This window comes from Carcharhinus amblyrhynchos, chromosome 1 (assembly GCF_965287045.1).
Source record: "Carcharhinus amblyrhynchos chromosome 1, sCarAmb.v2.hapA, whole genome shotgun sequence".
NCBI lineage: Eukaryota > Metazoa > Chordata > Chondrichthyes > Carcharhiniformes > Carcharhinidae > Carcharhinus > Carcharhinus amblyrhynchos.
This window is the reverse complement of record NC_137324.1, coordinates 106,242,520-106,270,366: the sequence shown is the minus strand read 5'-3', so window position 1 is coordinate 106,270,366 and position 27,847 is coordinate 106,242,520. Positions and strand designations below refer to the sequence as shown.

Genomic DNA, 27,847 nt, shown 5'->3' with positions numbered 1-27,847 from the left:
AATGTGAGCTACACAGGGTTTACTGACAAGGAGGAACTGAAGGAAATCAGTATTAGTAGAGAAATGGTGTTGGGAAAATTGATGGGATTGAGGGATGATAAATCCCCAAGACCTGATGATATACATCCCAGAGTACTTAAGGAAGTGGCCCCAGAAATAATGGATGCATTGGTGGCCAGCTTCCAGGATTCTATAGACTCTGGAACAGTTCCTATGGATTGGAGGGTAGCTAATGTAATCCCACTATTTAAAAAAGGGAGATAAAGAGAAAATAGGGAAGTATGGACCAGTCAGCTTGACATTAATGGTGGAGAAAATGCTAGAATCCATTATAAAAAAATTAAAGTAAAATACTGGAAAAAAGTGGCAGGATCAGACAGAATCATCATGGGTTAAAGAAAGGGAAATCATACTTGGCAAATCTACTGGAATTCTTTGAGGATGTAACTCATAAAGTCAATAAGGGGGAGCCAGTGGATGTGGTTTATTTGGACTTTTGGGAGGTTTTCAATAAAGTCCTATATATAAGAGGTTAGTGTGTAAAATTAAAGCCATGGGATTGGCTGTAATGTTTTGAGATGGGTAAAAAACTGGTTGGCAGATTAGAAACAAGAAAAAGACAGACTATTATGTGAATGACTATAGATTGCACAATCCTCGCTCTCAATGAAATCTGGATATCCTCACATACCAGTTGCTGTAAATAAACATGCAGGTGCAGCAGATGGTAAAAAAGAGAAATGGTACATTGCCCTTCATAGTGAGAGGATTCGAGTGCAGGAGCAGGGATGTCTTGGTGCAATTATACAGAGCTTTGGTGAGACCACACCTGGAATATTGGCCACAATTCTCCCATTGCGACCTGTAACTTTTCTGTCGGGTCATGGTGGGAGATGCGCGTCTGCAGTCTTGAACAGGGATTTGCACATACAGTGAGAATGCATGTGCATCTCCCAGATTCGGCGAATAGTCATTTGTCAGGCCACGTTGGAAACTGTTGGGGAGACAAGTAAGTCATTTATATCTTTTCTGCATGTTTCAATTGAATCTCCCACTCTGCCAGGAGTACTTCATTCCCGCAGAGTTCAAACTAGCTCCCCATGTCCGGGGAACTAGCAGAGGAACCCCTGGAATGAAAGGGGGGCGGGGCAATCAGTGCCCACCAGGGGGTTGGATGGCAGAGCTGTGGTGCCCCTGGGCATGGGTGCCCTGGCAGTGCCAGCCTGTGCCCCCTGGCACTTACAAACAGGCAAAGTGCCCATGCCCAGGGGCATCTTGGCACTGCCCAGGGGGCATGGGGCAGTGCCTAGAGAGTGAGGCTTATTGTGGGCAGGGCCTAGGGGTGATTGATGGGGGTGGGGCTCCTGCTGCCACTCTGCAGAAGGATCCGTCTGGGATGGAGGGAGAGCAGTGATTGGGGCAGACTGGGGGGGTGTGGGGATTGTCTTCCAGCGTGGGAGGCATGGGGGGGGGGTCACCACTGCTGGCGAGTGGGGCCTGGACATCAGGGTGCTCTGGGACAACAGGGGTATCAGGGCTGGCCCGGGAATTGCTGTGGGGGCTGTGATCGAGCCATGGGGCGGGGGGGGGGTGCGCTGGAGGGGCAGCACTGCTGTGGTCCCAGGGTGGTCAGCGATTTGGCTGGCCAGCAAATGAGAGATTGACAGTTTGGGGCCAGTACACATGTGCAGAGCTCCAGAACTGTCAGACTCCGGCACGGATAGGTTCTGCCCCTCTGGGTTTTTAATGAGATTTACAACTGGGAACTTTGCGATGCACGGATGCGGAGATTCAGGTGAGAAGTTGAACTAACAGAACAGTTGGGATTTAGAACAATTCTCCCACCAATTCAGCACTTCTGGGGGAATCACCACCATTGTGTGCAGTTTTGGTCTCCTTATCTGAGGAAGGATGTTTTTGCTATAAGAGGCAGTGCCGCAAAGATTTACCAGACTGATTTCTGGACCGGCGGGACTGATGTATGTGAAGTGATTGAGTCAGTTAGGATTGTATTCACTGTAGTTTGTAAGAATGAAACCTATTAAATTCTAACAGGACTAGACATGATAGATGCAGGAAGGATTTTCCTGATGACAGGGCAGTCCAGAACCAGGGGTCGCGGCTTAAGGATACAGGGTAAACCATTTAGGACGAGATGAGGAGAAATTTCTTTGCCCAGCAAGTGGCGAGCCTGTGAAATACTCTAGCCCAGAAAGCAGTTGAGACCAAAGCATTGTATCTTTCCAAGGAGTTAGATATAGCTCCTGGGGCTAAAATGATCAAAGGGCATCTTGACAAATACATGAATAAGATGGGAATAGAAGGATAATGGTCCCTGGAAGGATAGGGGGTTTTAGTTAAGTCAGGCAGCATGGTCGGTGCAGGTTTGGAGGGGTGAAGGGCCTGTTCCTGTGCTGAAATTTTCTTTGTTCTTTTGTTTTTTGATATGGAGGAAAAAGTGGGAACAGGTTACTGAGTTGGATGATCAACTGTGATCATAACGAATGGCAGAGCAGGCTCAAAGGGCTGAAGGTCCTCCTCCTGCTCCTTTTGTCAATGTTTCTATATTTCACATAAAAATAGTATTCGGAAGAATAATTTCACCCTCATTAATTTTTAAATGTTCTGCTTACGTTGTGTGATGGTAAGGATAGTTTGCAAATTTTATCTAAAAAAATGTCTTAAAACGTCAGACTGAAAACTTGCTTACTTGTTCTCAGGCAGGCGTGTTAGCATTTGATCTCTTCCAATAGATCTCTCTTGCATTGGATTTTGCCTGGCAGAAGAAAAAAGTCCAGAGTATCAGAACCGAGCCTGTTTTCTTTTGACAGAGAAGCAATTTCTTTTCTTAGTTTCTCCATTATCTTTCATTTTTTACTCAGCCAGCTGTCTGCAATTCTCATATCTCACTGCCATTAGTAAAAAGTAGAAAAAAAATCTATGAAGTACATGCCTTAATGCCTGATGATCTTGGATCAATCTTAAAATAGTCCTTAGACTTTCATTTTAACTTCCATGTTATCTTTAATAAGTTTCAGTTCTTATTTCCCATTAAACTTAAACAAACCCTCAAATCCCACAGAAGCTGCAAGCTAGGCTTCTGCTGCTGGAAAATAATAATGTGACTAATGTAATAACATAATAACTTTTGCACTTGATGTTAAAAAGTAGAAGTGAACCTACAAACGTAAATCAGACTTTAATTAATTTTTTTATTTAAATCAGACAAACTGGTAAGACATAGGCATTGATTCCCACAAAAATTGTTAAAAGAATGCTCATTGCCCACACCTTACTCCCACCCCAATAAAAATTGAGGGTGCCAGGGATAGCGGTGGGAATCTGAGAATTGAGGCAGGCAGGCAGTTCAAAATTAAAAATTGGAGAACACATGCCAAAACCTGCTGCCATGTTGGATTGTGGGCTGTGCATAATCGTCCGCTTGAAGAGGTGGGGCACCTCCTGATCGTATCGAAATCAGCTCCCACTATGTAGTTGGAACATGATTTAGCTTTAACAGCCGTTAGCCAAATTACTCCAAGAGTTCTGGAAAGCTGCCAATGAAATGGTGGCAAGGGCTGCCACCTTCTATGAGTTCTATGAGGATGTGTCTAGGGCGGTGGATAGAGGAGAGCTGGTGGATGTGGTCTTTCTTGATTTTCAGAAGGCGTTTGACAAGGTACCTCACAAGAGGTTATTGCAGGAGGTAAGGGGGCATGGAGTTGCGGGTAGGGTGTTAGCGTGGATAGAGGATTGGTTGTCAAATAGGAGACAGAGAGTGGGGGTCAATGGGTGCTATTCGGATTGGCGGTTGGTGACTAGTGGAGTGCCCCAGGGGTCAGTGCTGGGGCCTCAGCTATTTACCATTTATATAGATGATCTGGAGGAGGGAACCGAGTGTATGGTGTCGAAATTTGCTGATGACACCAAGATTGGTGGAACGGCAAATTGTGCGGAGGGTGTGGAGAGTCTGCAGAAGGATCTAGATAGGCTGGGCGAATGGGCCAGGAACTGGCAAATGGAATTTAATGTTGGCAAGTGCGAGGTGGTCCACTTTGGTAGGAATAATGGTAGGAAGGACTATTACTTACGGGGTGAAAAACTGCAGCAGGCGACGGTGCAGAGGGACCTCGGGGTCCTTGTGCATGAGTCGCAAAAACCCAGCCTGCAGGTGCAGCAGGTGGTCAGGAAGGCGAATGGGATGCTGGCCTTCATAGCGAGGGGGATTGAATATAAAAGTAGGGAGGTCTTGCTGCAGCTGTATAGGGCATTGGTGAGGCCGCAGCTGGAGTACTGTGTGCAGTTTTGGTCGCCGTATTTACGCAAGGATATTTTGGCCTTGGAAGGAGTGCAGAGGAGGTTTACTAGGCTGATTCCGGAGTTGAGGGGGTTGAGCTATGAGGAGAGGCTGAATAAACTAGGCTTGTACTCGTTAGAGTTTAGAAGAATGAGGGGAGACCTCATTGAGACGTATAAGATGATGAATGGGATGGATAGGATAGAGGTGGAGAGGCTCTTCCCGCTCAGAAAGGACAGTAGGACTAGGGGGCACAGCCTCAAGATAAAGGGGGGGGGGGCGGTTTAGAACGGAGTTGAGGAGGAACTTCTTCACTCAAAGGGTGGTGAATCTCTGGAATTCTCTGCCCGTTGAAGTGGTGGAGGCTGCCTCGCTAAATATTTTTAAGACACGGGTTGATGGGTTTTTGATAAGAGAGGGGATTAAGGGTTATGGGGAGAGGGTGGGAAAGTGGAACTGAGACACGACAGATCAGCCATGATCTTATTGAATGGCAGGGCAGGCTCGAATGGCTGGATGGCCTACTCCTGCTCCTATTTCTTATGTTCTTATGTTCTTATCTTCATGTTTTCTAGAGCATATTCCAAGCTTGCTCCTTCCTTCCCAATTGCTGTGCTCTGAACTCCATCAAGCCATCAACCATCAAACACAGATCTCTCTAGATTGCTGGGGACCATTCTCAATCTGGCTCGTCTCTGGGTAGGAACTAAAAGTTAATATTGGCAGGACATCTGTGCTCCTGAGCTCTTCAGATTTCTCCCATGACTATGCTCCCATTCACTCCCCCACAAATATTAGGGCCATTTATAGGAAAGAGTGATAGACTAGATGGAGCAAGAAGCAGATTCATTGTATGCATGCTTACCCTCTGCAAGTGCAATTCCCCCACCTTTTCCTTGTAACCCTGCTATCTTTTTTTTGTTATTAGTTGCTGGGATGTGGCTTCACTGGCAAGGCCAGCATTTATTGCCCATCCCTAATTGCCTTTGAGAAGGTGGTAGTGATCTGCCTTCTTGAACTGCTGAGGTCTATGTGGTACATGTGCACCCTTAGTACTATTAGGAGTGAGTTCCAGGAATTTGACTCAGTGATAGTGAAGGAACAACGATACACTTTTAAGTCAGTGCGGTGTGTAGCTTGGAGGGGAAATTGCATGTTGTGGAGTTCCCCTTGCCCTTCTAAATGGTAGAAATCGCAATTTCAAATGTATTGTTTAAGGAGCCTTTGTGAATTGCTGCAGTGCAACTTATAGATTGTACACACTGCTGCTGCTGTACTTTGGTAGTGGAGGGAGTGAATGGTTGTTGGTGGGGTTCCAATCAAGCGGGCTAGTTTGTCCTGGATGGTGTCAAGCTTCTTGAGTCTTGTTGGAGCTGCACTCATCCAGGCAATTGGACAGTATTCCATCACACTGTTGACTTGTGCCTTGTAAATGGTAGACAGCTTTTGGGGAATCTAGTGGTGAGTTACTCTTTGAGAAACTCCTAGCTTCTGACTTGCTTTTGTAGTTAGAACATTTATATGGCTGGTCCAGTTCAGTTTTCCTCAAGCGCTTAACCCATTAAAAGCTGCAAATAACTCTGTCTCCAGCCCGCTCTCAGTGCATTCCAGATCCTAACTATTTGCTGCATATAAAAGGTTTTCCTCATCTTGCAGTTGGTTTTCATTGCCGATAGCCTAAAGTCCCTGACTGATGTTCTTGAACCTCCTGCCAATGGAAGTTTCTTCCAGTTATTCTGTCTAGATCCCATCCAGATCTCTCCTTATCTTCTTTTTATGGTAGAACTTTAGTTTTGTTTGTGCAATTATCTGCTGGACTCATAATCGTCTAGTTTCTCAGTTTTTGAATCATTGAGTGCTGGACAGATTCAAAGTGCTCATTATTTCTATTAGTGTCTCCATTCAATCCTTTAACAGATGGGTTCTGATTCAAACAAGCTCATCAGATTCTCATTTTAGAGATGAAACAGCCTTGGGACATTGCATGCTGGTTAGACATTCATGATGGCATCATGCCAGTTGGCAAAATTGTGTAATCAGTACACAACATCTGGCTATATTTTGCAAGGTCTTGATTTGATAAGTCTATGTAGGGACAGATGAATCAAATATATGGATTAAGAGGTAGTTGTGATTCAATCTAATTTGGGAGACAGATGGGTTAAGGATGTAGCTGTGGTTGGAACCAGTGTGGAAGGCAGATGGGCCAAGGATATAGCTGTGGTTGGGTCTAGAACGAGAGCTAATGGATCAAGATACAGTTGAGATCAGCATGAGTATGGAAGCAATTGTAAAGGGAGTATCGTATCAATGCTTCTTTTTCTTTCAATTCAGACCACACCAGGTTAACAGATGATCAGCGGCCATTAGTCCATGGGGATGGAGTAATTATTAAGAAAGAACCTATTTTAAAGGTTGCTTTAATATTGTACCTCACAAATTCCTATTAAGTAAGTTTAAAAATTTCTCTTTATCTGGCAAGTTATGGATGATGGGAAAACAGATTAGATTTTCAGGGAGCTGTGGAGTCTTGGTGGACCTTCAAAATAGCAGATAGCACCTGTTTCTCGGATTCCCATCCTCATTCCTGGCACAGCCAATTTTTGATAGGGTGGGGGAAAGGTGCATGCAGCAAACATTCCTGACAATCAAATTAATGATTTGGATGAGGATATAGGGGGCATGGTTAGTAAGATTGCAGATGACACCAAGATTGGTGGCATATTGGACAGTGAAGACAGTTATCTCCAATTGTAATGGGATCTTGTTCAATTGGGCCAGTGGGCTGACAAATGGCAGATGGAGTTTAATTTAGACAACTGTAATGTGATGCTCTTTGGTAGATTGAACCAGGGCAGGACTTAGTCAGTTAATAGTAGGGCACTGGGGAGAGTTACAGAACATCTAGAGGTACTTGTTCATAGCTGCTTGAAAGTGGACTCACAGGTGGACAGAGTGGTGAAGAAGGCATTTGGCATGCTTGATTTCATTAGTCAGAACATTGAATACAGGATTTGGGACATCTTGTTGAAGTTGTACAAGACATTGGTAAGGCCACACTTGGAATAGTGTGAGCAATTCTGGTTACCCTATTACAGAAAGGATATTATTAAACTAGAAAGAGTGTAGACTACTGGGACTTGATGGATTGAGTTATAAGGAGAGGCTGAATAGACTGGGACTTTTTTCTCTGGAGCATAGGAGGCTGAGGGGTGACCTTATAGAGATCTATAAAATAATGAGGGGCATAGACAAGGCAGATAGTCAATATCTTTTCCCAAAAGTAAGGGAGTCTAAAATTAGACCGCATAGGTTTAAGGTGAGAGGGGAGAGATACAAAAGTGTCCAGAGGGGCAATTTTTTTCATAAGAGGGTGGTGAGTGTCTGGAACAAGCTGCCAGACATAGTAGTAGAGGCAGGTACAATTTTGTCTTTTAAAAAGCATTTAAACAGTTACATGGGTACAATGAGTAATTTGTAATTTGAGTTCCCAGGTATTATTCTTCCCTCAAATAATACCATGAGAAGAAACAGTTTAACAAATGATTATGGCCATTTGACTACTATGTAGACCCTTTGCATCTCTCTTCTCTCAACTTAAACCTATGTCCCCTAGTTTTAGACTCCCCTACCGATGGGAAAAGATGTTGACCATCTACCTTATCTATGCCCCTCACTTCCAAGCCTCCTTCATTCAAGGGAAAGAAGTCCCATTGATCCAGCCCCTCCTTATAACTGAAGCCATTAAGACCTGTTAGCATCCTAGAAAATCTTTTCTGCATTCTTTCTAGTTTAATAATATTGTGTTAATATATTAATAATATGGAAGGATATGGGCCAAGTGCGGGCAATTGGGATTAGCTTAGGGGTTTTAAAAAAAAAGGGTGGCGTGGACAAGTTGGGCCGCAGGGCCTGTTTCCATGCTGTAAACCTCTATGACTCTATGACCTGGCAACGCAGGCATCTCTAAATCTCCTACAAATTTTGTGGAGTCAGATCAGCTTCTCAAGGACGCGTAGATAACAATTCCTCATATGAATCATAGGAACTCTATGATTCTATGAAAGTAAGTGGACAAAGATCTGGCAATTGGAGAAAAATGTGGGAAAATTTGATATTGAAGAATAAAAGCAAAACATATTATCTAAATGGTGAGAGATTGCAGAGATCTCAGATCAGAGGGATCTGTGTGTCTTAGTGCATTAATCGCAAAAGGCTAGTATATAGGTGCATAACGTAATTAGGAAATCTCATAGAATGTTATCAATTACAGTGATGGGAATTGAGTTCAAATTAGGGAGGTTATGGGATCGATGCTGGGTCCACCATTATTCGTCATTTATATTAATGATTTGGATGAGAATTTAGGGGGCATGGTTAGTAAGTTTGTAGATGACACCAAGATCGGTGGCATGGTGGTCAGTGAAGAAGGTCATCTGGAATTCCAACAGGATCTTGATCAATTGGGCCAGTGGGCTGATGAATGGCAGATGGAGTTTAATTTAGATAAATGTGAGGTGATGCATTTTGTTAGATTGAACCAGGGCAGGACTTACTCAGTTAATAGTAGGGTGTTGGGGAGAGTTATAGAACAAAGAGATCTAGGGGTACAGGTACATAGCTCCTTGACAGTGGGGTTATAGGTGGACAGAGTGGTGAAGAAGGCATTCAGCATGCTTGGTTTCATTGGTCAGAACACTGAATACAGGAGTTGGGACGTCTTGTTGAAATTGTACAAGACAGTGGTGAGGCTGCACTTGGAATACTGTGTACAGTTCTGGTCACCCTATTATAGACAGGATATTATCAAACTAGAAAGAATGCAGAAAAGATTTTCTAGGATGCTAACAGGTCTTAATGGCTTCAATTATAAGGAGGGGCTGGATCAATGGGACTTCTTTCCCTTGAATGAAGGAGGCTTAGAAGTGAGGGGCATAGATAAGGTAGATGGTCAACATCTTTTCCCATCGGTAGGGGAGTCTAAAACTAGAGGGCATTGGTTTAAGTTGAGAGAAGAGAGATGCAAAGGGTCTACATAGTAGTCAAATGGCCATAATCATTTGTTAAACTGTTTCTTCTCATGGTATTATTTGAGGGAAGAATAATACCTGGGAACTCAAATTATAAAGCGCTTCCAGTGGCAACAGTGTGAAACAAGAGATATTGCGTTGCCATCAGTATCATTGGATAACTGAACTAACATTCTTCCAGCTTATGTGCTCGCTCGTTGGAGTAAGTCTTGAGCCTAAAACCTTCTAAATGAAAGTGCTGCTATTGGTCCACATTGAAACTGAGAAAAGGAATAGAGATGGCTGGTTATTTATTATAAAAACCAATAGAATCACTAAACAAATAAATTGTTCCCAGGATTGAACAGTGATCATAAAGGTTGCTACTAAATTAATTGAAAATTAATGAACAGGAATAATGACCAGGTCATATCTAATGAGAGGATATTAGTAACATGATACAGGAATTCTTTATCTCCTTTCAATCATAGCACTGTATTTGTGAGTTAGCCTTGTTTTGTCCCTGTGTTGATTGAGTTTGGTGATAGATGCATGCCAGAGAGCCAGTGCCACTCCCACAGGGCTGCCCGTTGGCAATCCCAGTGATCGGCTGGAGAATAGAGTTTTGGACTGCTGTTGGAGCCAAAGTCCCTCTAAGCACTGAGACCTGCACTCAGAATGGCAGCAGTCTGAGACTTCATGATATTAAGCTTGGTTTGCATGCAAAAAGCATAGATTTCATGATGTCAGTTCATGCTTCCACAGCAGCACTCAGTGGTTTAATGCCATCTGCCTGTGCTGTAGTGGAAGTTGAGATAGCAGCCGTCAGACACAGTGCCATGGCTAGGCTAGGTCCACAAGTTCTGTCATGAATTGGCCATCTCTTCCATGCAGGAAAGAATGGACTCAAAGCTCAGCACAGGCTGCCAATGCACAAAGTTTCAAAGTGTGCAAGTTCATCAGTATTCTCCTGAATCCCCATCTAATCCTTCTGTAGACCTTTTCTGCATCCTCATTGTCCAGGATACTGGCATCAGAATATCCTTTCTCACTGGACCAGCTGCAGCCCACTTGTGCCCAGTGACCCATCACATACAGATCCCAGTTCTGAGTAACCCTCTGAAGTATGCACGGTGCTGGTATCTGATCTGGCAACTATGTGTATGAGATTAAGTGCTGGTTCTTCTTTATCAAACATCTGCCCTTGTACCCAGCTATGAGAGGTGTGTGATGGTCGTAACAGTGGTAAGTGTTTGAGGGGGGAGTTGAAGCACTTGAATGTTTGGCTTAATTGCAAGCCAATGCTGATGGATGAATGATGGGGGCATGCTTCATTGAGGTGTGTGAGTTTGGTTGCCCGGTGGGTAGGAGGTTGCATTTAAAGATGCATTGACTGATCTTGACTGTGCCGATATGGTATCTGAACTTTTGCAGCACTGCAACCATGTTCTTTGGGATTTCTTGCAGTGAATTCCATGACTACCTGCATCCATTCCCTTATGTAGCTTATGTCTTTGTCCCCTACAGAAAAATGACATCACTCTTCCCATCCCCCTCCTGGACTAAGACATCCAGAACAGCAGTGGAGAACCTGCGAACTCACTCTCCGACCTGCTATTCTTTCTCCTTTATGCAATACAGAGACAGTTTCAACACTTGCTTTAGCAAGAATGCAACTTGCTATTCGGGAGTGTAGGCTAGCTTTAACTCGTGCACAACTTGCTTACATCTGAATATCCAACTGGGTTGCTGCTGCTGGAATCATGGAGACATGAAGGAAGCCCAAAATTTTCTGTTGCCTTCACAACCTTGACTGGGGAGGGGGCAATCACACATTTTGATCCTCATACTCTCAAAGTGGTTTCATCAACATTTTAGTCCAAACTATATTAACTCTTAAGTATAATTACATTGAATGCTGCTGTGTAGAGTTCAACAATTTTTTTTGATGTAAACACACATTCATGATTCTCTTTCATTGTCCAAACAGCAGTCTGGATCCAATAATATTCGATGCATAATTTCTTTTCAAAGTAGATGCTGGTCATAAGCCAACACTATTGACTTTTCTGTTGGCTGGGTTTGCTCTGAATAACTGAGGCTTACAGATCAGGAATGTCCCAGATTCTAATAGCTGTGAGTACTGTTCTCATTTATGTTAGTGGCAGGGGCACTGGTACTGGTCCAGCAGACTTCTGCCTTAGGAAGGGGCAGTTGATCAATGTCACCTTCCTGATTGATATCTGCTAACTCCCCTACTGTAACTGCTATACTTTGGCATCATATGAGGAGCGCTTCAAGCTTTCCTCTGAGGACTACCAAGTTAAATGTAGTCTCACACTCATTGTCAAGGTCCACACATTAACAATAATCACTTGGATGAAGTAGTGATCATGGATATCACAACAGACAGCCAATGGGAACCATCTTTTGATTTTACATTGTTAGCAAGAAGGTTTGGGCACTGGGAGAGCATTTTGGCCACTCCGCCGTGTACAAATGGATGAAGATGACCCCAGCATGGTGGCACAGTGGTTAGCATTGCTGCCTCACAGCGCCAGGGATCCAGGTTCAATTCCAGCCTTGGGTCATGTCTGTCTGGAGTTTACACATTCTCACCATGTCTGTGTGAGTTTTCTCCAAGTTGTCCAGTTTCCTCCCACAGTCCAAAGATGTGTGGGTTAGGTTGATTGGCCATGCTAAATTCTCCCTCAGCGTCAGGGGAATTAGCAGGGTAAACGTGTGGTTTGTGGGACTAGGGCCTGGGTGGGATTGTGGTCAGTGCAGACTTGATGGGCTGAATGGCCTTTTTTTGTACTGTAGGGATTCCATGATACCTCAACAGGCAGCCAACGGGGACAATCTTTTGATTTTACTTTGTTTGTGAGAAGCTTTAGGCACTGGGAGAGCTTTTTGGCCACTCCGCAGTGTACAAATGGATGAAGATGACCCCAACTGAGTTAGTCTCCTGCAGAGAAGAGGGAAGCAAATTATTGGAGAAAGATTAGCGAGAGAAATAACACCCGGACCATAAAATCTTCCAAAGCAACTGCTTATAAAATGCATTGCAATTAATATTGGTGTGTAATTATTTCAACATTTTTTTAGAAATTTTGTTTTCAATTTCAATACTTTTACAGTATCGCACAGTATAATTTTGTTTTGTTCTGAAACCACTTAGTGCTATTGAAGCAGTTGTCAGGTCACATTTGAAACTGTAGAAGGAGGTATCAGGCAGTGTTCTGTGACACAGGATGATCTAATCTAATCTGATTGCTCAGCGTCATTGACAGGCTCACTAAATTTGATAGGAATATCACTAATCCCCAGGTACATGCACACAGTCTTACAAATGCTGTGAGACTTTACAGTGCAACCTAAATATAACAAACTGTGTTATTACAAACCTTCCACTATCACGAACTGTTCTTGTGCTCCTGGGAGAAGCTGCAGCAGACCTAGCAAAGGAACTCAAACCTCAATGATATTGCTGAAGTGCTGATAAGGGCTGCCTTGCTGGTCCCAACCACCATGTAATGCTAAGGTTTATCTACATTTATTTAGCAAAAGCTAAATCAAATTTTTAGCTGCAAACTGATTTAATAGCATAACCTGGTATCATTAAATCATAGAATCCCCACAGTGCAGAAAAAGGTCATTCGGCCCATTGAGTCTGCACCGACAACAATCCCACTTAGGCCCTCTCCTCGTAACCCCACATATTTATCTTACAAATCCCTCTAACCTACGCATTCCAGGACACTAACGGGCAATTTAGCATGACTAATCAGCATAACCTCCACATCTTTGGGCTGCGGGAAGATACCGGATCATTCGGAAGAAACCCATGCAGACACAGAAAGACTGTGCAAACTTCACACAGACAGTGACCCAAGCTGGAATTATATCTGGGATCCTGGGGCTGTGAGACAGCAGTGATAACCACTGTGCCACCGTGCTGCCTAAAAATCAAAGTGGAGAATGTGGGCATGTTGGAATGTGGAAAACTACTGGTTTCCCACAGTATTTTTGAACACTACCTAATAATACCTTCAGTTTTCTCATGGAAACAGTAATTATTAAAGTTTATTTATTAGTTGCAACTAAGGTTTACATTAACACTGCAATGAAATTACTGTGAAATTCTCTGAGTCACCACATTCAAGCACTTGTTTGGGTCAACGCACCTAACCAGCGAGTCTTTCAGATTGTGGGAGGAAAGTCATGCAGACACGGGGAGGACATGCAAACTCCGCACAGACAGTGACCCAAGCCGGGAATTGAACTGGGTCCCTGGTGCTGTGAAGTGGCAGTGTTAATCACTGTACTACCATGTTGCCCCATAATTGATAGAACTTTAAAAAACCAGACAAGTTCTAGAGTGGGCTTGCGATGAATTGAGGTACCTGCTAACACTAGAACCATAGCTTGGGGATAGAGTTCAGAAAAATGAGAAGACAGACCTATGCAACTCCACAATGTGCATCTTTCTGCATTTCAAAGCCCAAATTCACCCTGCTTCTCAATTGTAGGACAGTGTGACCATAAGCCTAGTGGTAAATATAGATAGATATGTCAGAGTAGAGGTGTTGTATTTGAAAGCGTGTTGCACACCTTGCATAGCAGCAATGCAAAAATCACAACACAACGATGGCCAAAACAACATCCGTTTAGCATTTTGTGACTGGTGTGAGTTAACCTCAAGTTTAAAAATGATCTATGAAGGGAGGTTTGCATTAAGTGAACGTGGCTGTGTTCTTGAGCAATCTGGCACTATTCATCTTTTAATCTTTTCTTTTATCCTGATGCACAACCTGTAATTAGTTGATCTTAATATATATATACATATCTATATCTAAACTCTGTGCAATGTTTGTGGAAGATCCTGGTTAACTTTTTTGACTGTAGGGAGCTGAATTAAGTTGAAGAAATCCTTGTTTGCATGCTGTGGTTGGAGCTGAAGTGGATGGGGCCCAGTTCACAGCGGCAATGTAGCTGGTGAGCAGACGCTATGCTCGGGTGATGCTGTTGATGTCAAGATGAAGATTGCTTTTATGAATGGAAATGTGGAAGACATATTCTGCACCTAGCAAAACATGACAAACTGTGAGATATCCCAGGAAGAATGAATGGGATGGAAATTATAATTCTTTCAGACGAGGGGGAAGTTTCCTCAGTGAAAGATCACCTTTGATCTTTGGAAATCCTGCTGCATGGCATGGTGTGTGGAATATCCTATTTAGGTTGAGGGGACATGGATGGACAAGGATTGCCCGTATCCTAGTCCCCCCAGAAAGTGGAGGAGCTGCAGTGAGATTCCCGACTGATTTGAGAGCTGGCTGCCAAGCTTCTGAGGTCTCAATTTGAGAGCTGGGTACCTTGAGCCCTCAGAAATCCAGTTGTGACTTCAGCCTCCTCTGGCTCCATGGATTGCTTGTGGTCCTGTGCTTCATGGTTAATCCTGAACTTTGTTCCCCTGATTATGTGATGTTGTCACTTGTGTCTTTGCTGATGGCTCTACCGCCAGTGTGCTCTGGTGGTGGGGGGCTTGGTTCTCTGATTGGGGGGCCCCTCTTCTTTATTTTTTTTGTCAGGAGTCCTCCAAGTAGGTTGTGTGACCTGGGGGGGGGTCATACAATTCGTTTCGTTTTTTTTATGTGCTGCAATCCTTTCATTTACACAAAAGAAGTACGTTCTTTTGCAGTACCCTTCAGTTTAGTAGTAAAAAAACAAGTAGTGCCACAGCAGGGTGGTGGGTTGATGGATAAATGTAAAGGTGGCTAGTATGGCCTTAAGTCCCCATTTTAAGACCCCATTGGTGGTGTTGTGTTTTTCTTTGTTTTTTATTGGTTATTCTGCATCTAAGCAATCCTGTGCTTATCTTAAAGTGGTGCAGGCAGACAAATTATTCTGAAGTGACTGGACTTCTTTCTCTTGCTATTGGTGCTTGTGGTTGTTGGGAGTGTGGGGGAGGGTATGGTGATGCATGCCCTAGTACGGTTGATAGGTCTTTGAGGTTCAAGTTTCTATTTTCTTGCACTTTGAAAGAAGGTGCACCATAGTGCCATATTTTCATCCTGCTGTCCTGACTCCACACACTCTTTTTCTGTTGGCCTACGAATATCTGTATAGGAGGAGGTGCTGACCGTAATGGCGGAGATTGTGATGTTTAATTATTGGAATTATTGATATTGATCTTTGCTGGTCTTCCCTAAATATATATGTGTGAAATAACAATTGTTCTGTTCTGAATCCCGTGAATTTATTGCATATTGTACTGAATATAAGGCTGAAAATTCTCAATAAAAACATTATTTAGAAAAAAATAAGCCATACGGGTAATGTTAGAAATAGTTGTCTGTCCCACAAACGGGAGACATTTTGTCAGTAATTGTGGTTAATTGGGTCTTGCCCATGAATTTCAGTGAAAACACACAGGTTTTTGATGGAATGAGTAACAGGACAGTTCAATGTTTTTGTTCATATCAGATAAAAGTATGTCACCATCTCAATATGGGCGGTATGATGGCACAGTAGGTAGCACTGCTGCCTCACAGCACCAAGGATCCAGGTTCAATTCTGACCTCAGGTCACTGTCTGTGCAGAGTTTGCATTTTCTCCCCACGTCTGTGTGTGTTTCCTCTGGATGCTCTGGTTTCCTCCCATGAGGATGTGCGTTAAGTTGATTGGCCATGCTTAATCGATCCTAGTGTCAGGGGGATTAGCAGGGTAAATGTATGGGGTTGCAGAAATCGGAGTGGATTTTGATCGGTACAGACTCGATGGACCGAATGGCCCCTTTCTGTACTGTAGTGATTCTATGAATAGGATAACTGCAACAATAAAACACTGATACTGTATAACTAAAATTAGTACACACCACCTCACCGGTTAGAAAACACAACCAGTTAGTAATTATTAGTACTGTTCTCATATATATTTGACTTTATTACAAACAAAAACTTTTTTATTATTTCACACGTATTTTCACTTCTTTAAAATACTGGGAACTGAGAGGAAAACTAAGAAATGAAGTGGCTCCAGACGCCCACAGATCCTCTTCCACAGTGGTGTTAAAATTTCAGATGGCGCCGCTGTTTTTCTGATCTCAATCAGACCAAAGTCAATTCCGAAGGAAATGAGGCTGAGCCACCTGGGACTTGGCTTGTAACACTTGGAATAGGAAGTCCAACCTTATAACAGGGAACATTTGAAACAGCTCTGCTGTGCACTTATCAAAGATGTAAATCAGCAGATTGATTGACATAGCACAATGAATAATTGAGAAGCGCAGAGCCTAAGTAATCCTATGGTGAAAATGACAATTTCGTTCATTTTATACTTTGTAATTATGAAACATTTCCAAAATTTCTATCTATTCCTTGTTCCTAAACTGAAATCTGTCATTTTTAATGTTTTTCTATTAAAAAGGGAATTTAGAGTACATTTGTGAGTAAAGTGAATGATTTTGAGATTATTTAATTTTTCTCACATTTCCAGATGGGTTTAAAAATAGGATGTCATGGACAGGGAATGAACAGCATGGGGTGACTTGTTTTGGTGAGGATTCCTCTCTCGATCTAATCTAATGGTAAAAATTTGGGAAGTTGGGTAGGAATTGTTCTAAGGCAGCAACATGAAAGAGGCTTGCTGTAAAATACTAGCTTTTCTCCCTGTGTGATTTTCTTTCTACTGAAGTTCATGGAACAATAGTTCAAACCGTCTCCAGAGCCTCAATTCCTGCCCTCATTGTTACTTTTCCTGAGTTTGAAATTTGAAAATCTTGGCAACATTTTCCATGTTAACAGAGAATGAAAACTGGTGTGGTAAAAATCAGCACCCAATGCTTGTGTAGCCCAACTTTATTCAGTTTAATAAATGAATGGAATCTGAAAGTTGTGGTACGCTAGGAGGAAAATTCCCCCTTTTACATGAAAAATAGGCAAGTCCTTTTTTTCCATAATTTAAAATCAACAACTTGCATTTGTAGAGCACCTTTAACGTAGAAAAATAGTAAGAATTTAATATTAGCAACTTCCAACCACATCACATTTTCTAATTGCAGGGTTCAATGTTGTGGATTCCTATAATTTTACTCTAAGGTATTAATTATGGAAAAAGACAACAATTTTCTCAATTTAATAAAAAGAGAAACCTCGGGCTCTACATGGTTTGTTTTGTGGTAGATTGTAATCATCCCAGTGGTGGCAAGTGGATGAAAAACAACAGGAATATTGGGATTTACCCAATTGACTCAATGCCTATTAGCAACGGTCTATTCTCCCACAGCACCCTGGCACTTGTATTCCTTCCAAATTGAAAGTGTGATCCAGTGCTGGTGTAGGAACCTAGTTTACATATTTAATCAGTGTTGTTTGCACAGTCGTAGCCTGGCCTGAAAATTGTGTCAGATAAACCATGTGTTCCATCAACCACCCCACCCTCAATTACCCCTGGTTTTTAACTACTGGATGTCAATTCTTCAGGTAAGAAGTAAATAGACAGCAATTGAAAATCATCTTTTTCTTCTAATGTATGACTTAATCTCTGGAAGTTTTTTTTCCACATGACCTTAATGTTTTGTTTCCTTACATCATTGAACCTGACATGTACTGCAATTGTTGCTAATGTTGTTGCTTTTTCCTTTACCACTCTCTCAAGTTTCTTATTTTCACTCCTGAGGCACTGCTCCCTAGTTGAGTATAGATTCACACGAGGTGTCAGCATTCTGTTACCTTGCCGAAATAACCATTCTTCATGTGTAAGGCAGTGAGCGCTAGCAGTGAAATTCCAGATAATCTCCTGATGTCTGGATTAGTGAGTGCCCCCCAAAATCAACAGCAATTAGGAACTAGAAGCTTGACTGTTTTCCCCTCCAGGCCCAGGGATGCTGAGAACAATTGTGACCACAAACTCAGCAGAGGAAGTTTAACAGATTTACTTGTTTTCATGCTTGCGACATTACTGAGAAGGTTGACATGCATCTTCCATTCCTTCCCAAAGTGGTAGTTAATCATTTTCAGGAACCAACATAATCAGAGAAAATAATTCACCTCATTTTATCTTAAAAGGTAGCCATGATGTGGCGATGCCGGCACTGGGGGCTAGGCACAGTAAGAAGTCTTACAACACCAGGTTAAAGTCCAATGGGTTTATTTCTTAGCTCGAGCTTTCAGAGCACCCTCTTCATCAGGTAAGTGATCTGGTGTTGTGAGACTTCTTACTGTGTCTTAAAAGAGAGACCTCTTATTTTTAAACAGTATCCCCTAGTTCTAGTCTCCCCCATATTAAATAAGTGAAATACATTTTCCAGATTAGGCAGAAGAAGAGACGCTAAGGATTCAGTTCACTCTACCTGTCCTGAAACAACCCCAGTGAGGCGAAATGCAACACTTAAATATAAGCTTCAACGAGCACCACCTGCTCTCAATTCACTGTGAAGCTAATCATGGTTTATGCTTAAAGGGACCTGCATTCCAAACGTTGACACCCCACAAGAGGAAACAACTTTCCAGTGTCCACCCATAAATCCCCTCAGGATTTGAATGTTTCAATAAGCTCGCTTCTCATTCTACTAAACTCCAATGGGCTTAGGTGCGATTTGTTCAACTTTTCTTTATAAGTCCTTTATCCCAGGTGTTCCCATACACCCCTTGTTCTCTCAGGTATTGGAGATGATGGGTTAAGGAGATACTGCAAAAGAAATCCTGTAAGTACACCCTGTGGATGGTACAAACTGAGTCTTGGTGCTCAGAGTGATATAGATGGTTAAGCCAGTGGATGGAGTATTAATCAAGCGGCTAGCTTTGTTCTGATTTGGATTTGATTTTGAGTAAAACACTGCACGGGGAAGATAGTGCAAAGGTCCACGGCCAAGAATTAAATAAAGAAATTCTAATGAATTTGCAACAGGTGTAGGTTTTGTTTCAGAAACAGCAAACCAATATTTTCTTCTAAGATTTTCTTTAACCAAATTCATAGAACTGTTGTAACTGTAAATGTGTTTACAAAAGGGTCAAAAGTTGAGCATAAAGGGAAATATCAAGGGTATGAATTCAAGTTGAGTGAGGGTCCAAACAGGCAATAATGGATTTGTTGCTTATTATATTTCCTGTTCAATTTTTCTTTGCAGTGACTTTGATGGACAATGGGTGGGGTATATAGCATATATCTGATTCACTACTACCCATTACCCTAAAATATTAAACTCTAAATAATAAAATACAATTTATTGTCAGGATTATTAATCAATTCTATCCTGACACAACACAATAACGTATAACTTTCCTTCAGGGTTTAGGGATCTATGGTGGATTAAGATTTTAAGTTTAAAACAAAGCAACAGTAAAATGTTTGTCTCTCACTGGCAAGGGAAAATGCGGTATTTAAATAACACAGCTTCTCCTCAAGGGTAACTGCATTGTTTTTACATATTTCATACAATTTTCACAGGAAGAATGGGTGCACACAGTTCCCTTTGCTGATATTCTCCACCTTGATTGTGAGGTGTGAAAACCACTTCAAATTGTAGCAGTTTTGTTTGGCTTCAGCGACTTTGGTATTTGCCACTGGTTCATGACGCAGGTAGCAAAAACTGTGCTTTTGCATTAACAAGTTGAAAATCATATCCCCACTCTTTATTTCTGGCATTAGATCTCTGGAGACAGAAAACATGGCTGAGTGTTTGGGAAGGCGGAGGGCTTTGGATAATGATTAGCCACTTGAGAAAGTTGTAGTGACTCATTCACTGCAGCACCAACATTGAAATCAAGACTGCCAGAAGTAACAGTTCACTAGTGGAAATATAACATTCTGCACAATAACTCCTCCCTTCACCATTACTTATCTGTTACACTTACAAGAGGAGGCAATGGCCTAATGGTGTTATTGCTAGACTATTAATCTGGAAACTCAGCTAAGGTCCTGCGGACCCAGGTTTGAACCCCACCATGGTAAGGTAGGTAATGGAACTTGAATTCAATAAAAAAAATCTGGAATTAAAAATCTATTGATGACCATGAAAACATTGTCATTTATCAGAAAAAGAAATCTGGTTCACTAATGTTCTTTAGGGAAAGAAATCTGCTATCCTTACCTGGTCTATTTGTGACTCCAGAGCCACAGCAATGTGGGTGAATTTCAATTGCCCTTGATCAACTAGGGATGGGCAATAAATGTTGGCCAGCCAGTGACAACCATATCCCATGAATGAATGAACGAAAAAAAAGCAATAATAATGATGGGTAGGTTGAGCTGTTACATTTCAAATCTCAAAACGTCAATGAAGGTGACTTTGTGTCTAGTTGTGGTGACTTGAGCCAATACTCGCTCAAGGGATATGCCAAAGACACCTATCACTTTCATGGTTAGGCCTCATGTAAACACTTTGGGAGCTGATTGGCAGACCACCAATCAGGAGGGATGAGAAATCCAGATTGCCTATTCATGGCAGTAAGATGGGTGAGAATCCTCATTTGCCAGGGCCAAGCCAATCAGAAGAATTTGCTGACGGTAATAACATAATTGGTGCGGACATTACTGTGGCAGATCCAGATGTGCAATTTAGTTCAATTGCTTCTGAAACCACTCAACAACAGTTTAGTGAACAATCTCCACCAATCTCAGTCATAGAAACCTGCATTCTATACTGTGATGAAATTTCCCCTGTTTTTAAGAGGAATCCTTACTGCCTAATATGAAGTCTAGACTAAAATGGGAGTGGGCCAGGAGATGAAGCAAAATCTTTTTTTTGCTATGTGGTTATGGGATTTTGCTGCTCACTTTAATACTTCAAGATGACAAAAGCTTTCTAAAGCTGACCATTAGCTGTAAAAACGATCACAGCTGCAATTAAAAGCCTTAATATTCACCTTAACACACAAAGATTGTTAGGCTGAAAGTGCAGTGGAGCGTAAATTGGTTATAACTTAAGCTGCAGGTGTACCAAACATCTGATCACTCTTATTACAGGGGCACACACACACAAGAGAGACAGTTTCAGCAGTGCTATATTTCAAAATGATTAAACAGGGATGTGAGTACTGAGGCATGAGATTTATTTTTCTAGCACGATCTGAGGCAGGCCCCATGCCCCAAAGGAAATTTCAATTTTTATATTACTTGTTGCATTTTCTGGCATTTTAGGAGTCTATTGTATTTCTTCCTTTCAAACCAGGAATGATTTCTCTTGGAAGGACAACAGCTATTCTGAATATGACAACAGAACTGGTTACAAAGGATTCAATCTGATTTTACGGGAATTGACTTTTTTGTGTGGCAGGGGTGATGAAATCTAAGCTTAGATTTAGCATGTTCATTTGTGCAATGAAACTTTTCATGGCCCTCACCATCAGTAATAGTGAAGGGCAAAGGATTCCAAGATCACAAGGCAACGCGATTCTGCTTCTATGCTCCCTATCCTAGAGGCAGGTAGGGGATTTTTAAAATTATATTCATTCATGGGACATGGGCATCGCTGGCTGGCCAGCATTTATTGCCCATCCCTAGTTGCTCTTGAGAAGGTGGTGGTGGGCTGCCTTCTTGAAATGCTGCAGTCCATGTGCTGGGGGTTGACCCACAATGCTGTTTGGTAGGGAGAATGTCGTTAGGGATTACCTGCACTGAGGGTATAAGTCATTGTTATGTCAAAGTGGTTTTATTAGGGGTGAGATGTAAATTAATATTACTGAAACAAAGCTTAAGCGCCCAGTGGAGGTGAAGGGTCATACCTAAACATAACTTTTTTTTTCCTCTTTAAGATGCTGCTCATCTTGCAAGTATCTTTAAAAGTTTAAAGCACAAGGATCCAGTGTCATTTTAAAGTGAAGTAAAACTATTCCTACTCCAGTCCTGATTTTGTTCCCAGGTCCTGGCAATTCTGCCAGTGACAGTATTGCTCAAGTAAAACCTGTCAATACATTCAAAACAAATGGAGGCAATCTTACCAGAATTTGGCAAAGTATTAGTTCTGGTGAGAAAACCGGTGTGAAACTCTTCAGCTCCACTGATTAGTTTTCTCTCCAAATCATAATTCTTTAACACCTGAAAAAAAAAGTGGGGATTGTGCCATCTGGCAGGGCAGGGACTCTCCACAGAGATCAGGGTGCCATTTTAAAGGGTACCTCAATCACAAAGAACAATAAAGCTGCCCCCTTCCCACCACAGAGGTTTCGTGGACCACTCCCTCTACTTCCAATCATCCCTGGCATCCCCCCCTCCTGATCATTCCGAGCATCCTATCACCCCCTCATCATCCCCAGTATCTCCATTCTCTACTCCACCTCAGAATCATCCCTGGCATCACCACTCCCTACCCCCGATCACTCTGGGCATCCCCATTCCACACCCCCATCTTCCATGGCATTCCCATTCCCTCCCTGCCCTGATCATCCCCACAATCCCCATCCTCCTCAGTATCCGCTCCACCTCCCTGCCACAAAGAGTCCCTATCCATAAGGCTCCCCCTAAGGACCACCAATGGCATTACCCCTGTCACACGTTGGCACTGGGACTGCCAGGGACATTACCAGGGCAATGCCGGAGCATGCCCTCTGTCCTGGGGACTATACTGACACTTACATCCCGGGAGTGATCCCCTCAACAGGTTTACGTTTGGCCAATTAATAATTGGTAGTTCTCATTTATTTTTAGAAGTTCCTTGTCTCCACTGAGATCGTAACAATGGCATTAGGGGCACATTTACAATTTAGAATAACAAAGGGAGTAAGAAGTGCGGAAGAAATTACTGAAAGGGTTGTTAGACTATGAAATAGATTATCATCACAGATAGTGGAACAAGACAGCCCATAGAATCTCTACTGTGCAGAAGGAGGTCTTTTGGCCCATGGAGTCTGCACTGACCACAATCCCACCCTGGCTCTATTCCATTAACCCCACATATTTACCCTGTTAATCTCCCTGACACTAGGGTCAATTTAGAATGGCCAATACACCTAATACACACATCTTTGGACTGTGGAAGGAAACTGGAGCACTTGCAGAAAACCCGTGCAAACACGGGGAGAATGTGCAAACTCCACACAGACAGTGACCTCAGGCTGGAATTGAACCCAGGTCCCTGGTGCTGTGAGGCAGCAGTGCTAACCACTGTGCCACCTTGCATGTAAAGAAGCAACTGAACAGTCTCTTGTCAAATGGGATTCAGGGTTGTGAGAAATGCTTGTCACATTATGAATAAATGGACTTAAAGTTTTTTATCTCTGGAAATCTCATTTGCTTTTGCACTCTGGCTATGAATCCACATATGCTTCTTGCCTTTTGTTGAGTTTGTTTCTTAGCAACTCTGGAGAAGCTCAGTAAAACCTGAAGCAACTAAATAACAGTGTTTCCTTTCAAAGTTGCTCTTTCCTTTACGCAAAGGCAAACCAGTTCAATGAAAATCACTGCAAAGTCAGTTGCTTTTCGTGGTGATTTCAACTACAATTTAGTGAAGGTTTTGATTACACTGTCACCTTCGCAAAACTTATGACTTGTTCGGATCTGATCCATGTACCAAGTGAATGACAAAATGGATGTGTGCATGGTAATTAAATACGGCAAGCTGACAGTCAGTAGGGAACTGACATTAAAAAGTGACACTTTCCATTTCAATATAAATATGGATCTCCTGAAAAGAATTTGAATGTTGGAAAAAAAAAGACAATGAAAAGTGTGACAAAATAAGTGGCAGCCACAGCATATAGCAAAAGCTAGGCTGCAGAAACAGCCTGTTGTTCAACAAAAGCTGCAATGAATCTCAGTATTGATTCAGGAAAGGCCCCTGAAATGCTCAATCTTAACATGTTTGAAACAAATCGCTTAATTAATGTCTGAGAGATCCAACAGTAGCGAATCCGATCTTTGAATGTGCAATCTCTCTGTTCCAATTTGGAATGCAACAATCATGGTACACTAGTCGACAATCATGGCACACTGGTCGAAAGTCATGGTACACTATCACTTTTCTTTCATTTGGCTGGGACTAACCCATCTATGGAAATAATCAATGAATATCATTCCAAATTTTAACATGTAACTAACTACAAAGTGAAACCAAACTTATGTATAGGTATTGTTGGAAACAGCAACTAAAGTGATTTTCTCATTAAGATATGTGCAATTTCAACTGGAGAAAGAAACATAAAACTTAGGAACTTATGACATTTTGATGAGCATCAAGCACAATTTCTTTTTAAGGGGGTGGTGGTTTAATTATCTCAGAGCTCCTGCTGTAATTCTTTCTGCAAGCAGCAACATCAGGTTATTTTTATTTTGAGATTTCAGCCTATGGTTACTTTAGTAACATTGACGTTAACACTGACCACTTTTCTATTTGGGTGACTATGATAATGGCCATTACAGAGCTGATTAAGGGGTGAAAATGAGACATGTAAGTGATATAGCAAAGTCCTAATTGAAGGCAGAGAGTGGTTGTGGATGGGTCTTTTCCTGCATGGAGGTCGGTCACCAGTGGAGTGCCCCAGGGATCTGTTCTAGGACCCTTGCTGTCTGTGATTTTTATAAATGACCTGGATGAGGAAGTGGAGGGATGGGTAAGTAAGTTCGCCGATGACATGAAGGTTGGTGGTGTTGTGGATAGTCTGGAGGGATGTCAGAAGTTGCAGCGTGACATAGGTAGGATGCAAGACTGGGCGGAGAAGTGGCAGATAGACTTCAATGCGGATAAATATGTAGTGGTCCATTTTGGCAGGACCAATGGGATGACGGAATACAATATCAAGGGTAGGACTCTTAGCAGTGTTGAGGAGCAGAAGGACCTTGGGGTCCAGGTCCATAGGACTCTTAAATCGGCCTTGCAGGTGGAGGATGTAGCCAAGAAGGCATATGGTGTACTGGCCTTCATTAATTGAGGGATTGAGTTTAGGAGTCAGGAGGTAATGCTGCAACTTTATAAGACCCTTGTCAGACCCCACTTAGATACTGTGCACAGTTCTGGTCGCCTCACTACAGGAGGGATGTGGAAGCTATTGAGAGGGCGCAGAGGAGATTTACAAGGATGTTGCCTGGATTGGGAGGCATGCCTTATGAAGATAGGTTGAGGGAGCCAGGTCTCTTCTCCCTGAAGAGACGAAAGTTGAGAGGCGACCTGATAGAGGTTTATAAAATGTTGAGAGGAATAGATAGGGTGGATTCTCGGAGGCTATTTCCCAGGGCTGAAATGGTCACTACGAGAGGACATGGGTTTAAGGTGCTGGGGAGCAGGTACAGAGGAGATGTCAGGGGTAAGTTTTTCACTCAGAGGGTGGTGAGTGAGTGGAATTGGCTGCTGTTAGTGGTGGTAGAGGCGAACTCGCTGGGGGCTTTTAAAAGACTTCTGGATGACTACATGGGATTTAATGGGATTGGGAGTTACAGATAGTTCTATGGCTTGGTAGGTATGGATATGATCGGTGCAACTTGTGGGCCGAAGGGCCTGTTTATGCTGTAGTGTTCTATGTTCTATGTTCTATGAATTTACTGGAAAAACAGAATTAACAAGTAGGCATTTTATAAAATTCACAAGAATCTGTTTCAGTTAGAAGCAAGTATGGCTGGCATAGACATCAGTATAATTAGCTTCTTTATACGGATGAAAGTCATAGGAACATGGGACCATGAATTGGCCTTTTGGTCCTCAAGCCAGTTCCATCTTTCAAATGAGGTCATTGCTGATCTGTGGCTGAACTCCAGATAGCTGCCTTTGCTTCAAAAACCCAAGTATCAATTACAGATTTAATATTAAGAATTGTTTCATGATGTCACTCCTGAAAAGCTGAGCTCTAGTTTTTAGATAACGTAATCTAATCCTGGACCTTAACCAATGGAAATGGTTTTCTTCCATCTATTCAATCGGTTCCCCATAACATTTTGAAAATTTTGATCAAATCATTCGTTAACCTTCTGAATTCCATGGAACACAACACTTGTTTGTATAATCTTTCCACTAAAATTAACATTTGAGTCCAAGTATCATCCTGGTTATCTACAAGCTTCCTCCAAGATCAGTATATCCTCCCTAAGGTGTGATGGCCAGGGTTGATCATGATGGTCCAACGAAAACTTTGTAGAGCTGTAATATGACAGCGCAGTAAGACTCGGTGCCACTAGTAAAGCTTGCAAAATTGAGTTTTATACTTCTTGGGCGGATGCTCTGTGATCCCAAAGAATGCAACTTCATTAATGTCTCCAGAATGTCATGTGAAGATGGAAGTGCCGATATCACTCTTTGTTCAATCATTATTTGCTCTCTACTAAACAGCAATGAAGCAGCTCTTTGAAATATCAGGTGCAGCTTGTAAACCTTCCCCCTTCCCATATCACCAGGCTATCAGCCAGCATCCATAGTCAGGCCTAATTTATGGCTGGACCTTGTTAGGAATTGGTACTGTGAGCCAACCTCAGATATCCCACAATATTAACCCGTGATGATGGTCGGGTAAGTCAGTGTGCTTCCTGTTAGGTGCCTGGGCGGACTTTGTCTAATTTTCCACTTTTCAGCACATTAATTGTGCATCATCGAGGAGCTTGTTGCCTCATGGGGTCAAAAGTCCTAGTTCCATATCCAGTTCACTATCACCTTCTCAAGGGCAACTAGAGATGAGAAATAAATGCTGGCCAGCCAGCGCCTCCCATGTCCCACAAATGAATAAAAAGAAACAGCACCAGTATAAGCATTGCTCACTGCAGGCCAAGCTTGTGTTGAATATTTATATTAACACGGTGCCCAAAACAGCAGAGCTCTCCGTTCCATGGTTCAGTGAGGCCTCCCTGGGATTTCTCCTCCAGGTCACTCAGGAAAGGCGGGAGATCTGCTTTCCAAGGGGTGGGAGCAGGAGATCCTCCCACCTGACCACGCTGGCCTGGGAGGAGTTCACCAGCACTCAAGGCCAACAGGAAATAATTGTCCTGCAGTGCAGGTAACCAACGAATAATATTCTGTGCTCCACCAAGATAAGCTAACTTCTACTCACTCCAAACTCACGTTCTCGTAAGAGCATCAGGCAGATTAAGGGTTAGAGTCTTTAATGCCCTATGTACAGGGTTTTGGTTTTAGACAAAAAAAGATATGGTTTGCACGCTTAGATTCAAAGTAAGCACAATAGGTTTATTGAAAAAGATGTTGCCTGTACAGAGTACAAACTGAAACAATAAGCTGGAGCCTCTGAAACACCCCTATGACATCAGCATCAAATCATGTGACCTGCTCTTGAAACAATCATACAATTATTTAAATATATACCAGAGTCCATAGGGATGTCTAGCAGCAGAAAGGATATCAGCGTTGTTCACCAGCCACTTTCAGTTCACCATCTCAGCAAGTTCCTGCTCCAACAGCATCTTAATTCCTTACTGAGGAGAGCTTAGCACACACAACAGGCTGGTATGCTTCTGACATGTTCTATCAACCATAGTGCTCACAGTCAATCCATCTGTTTTTATTTAGGACTGGAGAGACCAAAGACAATAGGGGATACCCAGATGCCAAGCAATGTAGGACATAAACCAGGCGTGGCATAGTGATACTCAATTAGTAATCCAAAGG

General features: G+C 42.4%; 1 protein-coding gene across 4 annotated transcripts in view; it reads right to left on the bottom strand.

The window, feature by feature from the left end:
• The window catches only part of clnk (cytokine dependent hematopoietic cell linker), a 281,684-nt gene that overhangs the window by 96,118 nt on the left and 157,719 nt on the right, over positions 1 to 27,847 (bottom strand). For 3 of the 4 annotated variants that reach the window (XM_080190107.1, XM_080190098.1, XM_080190089.1), the window contains one exon: positions 2,711 to 2,776. The exons of the other annotated variant lie outside the window; for it this stretch is intronic. In XM_080190107.1, coding sequence (XP_080046233.1) covers positions 2,711 to 2,776 — 66 coding nt within the window. The remainder of the gene's footprint in view (positions 1 to 2,710; positions 2,777 to 27,847) is intronic. 4 annotated transcript variants of the gene reach the window in all.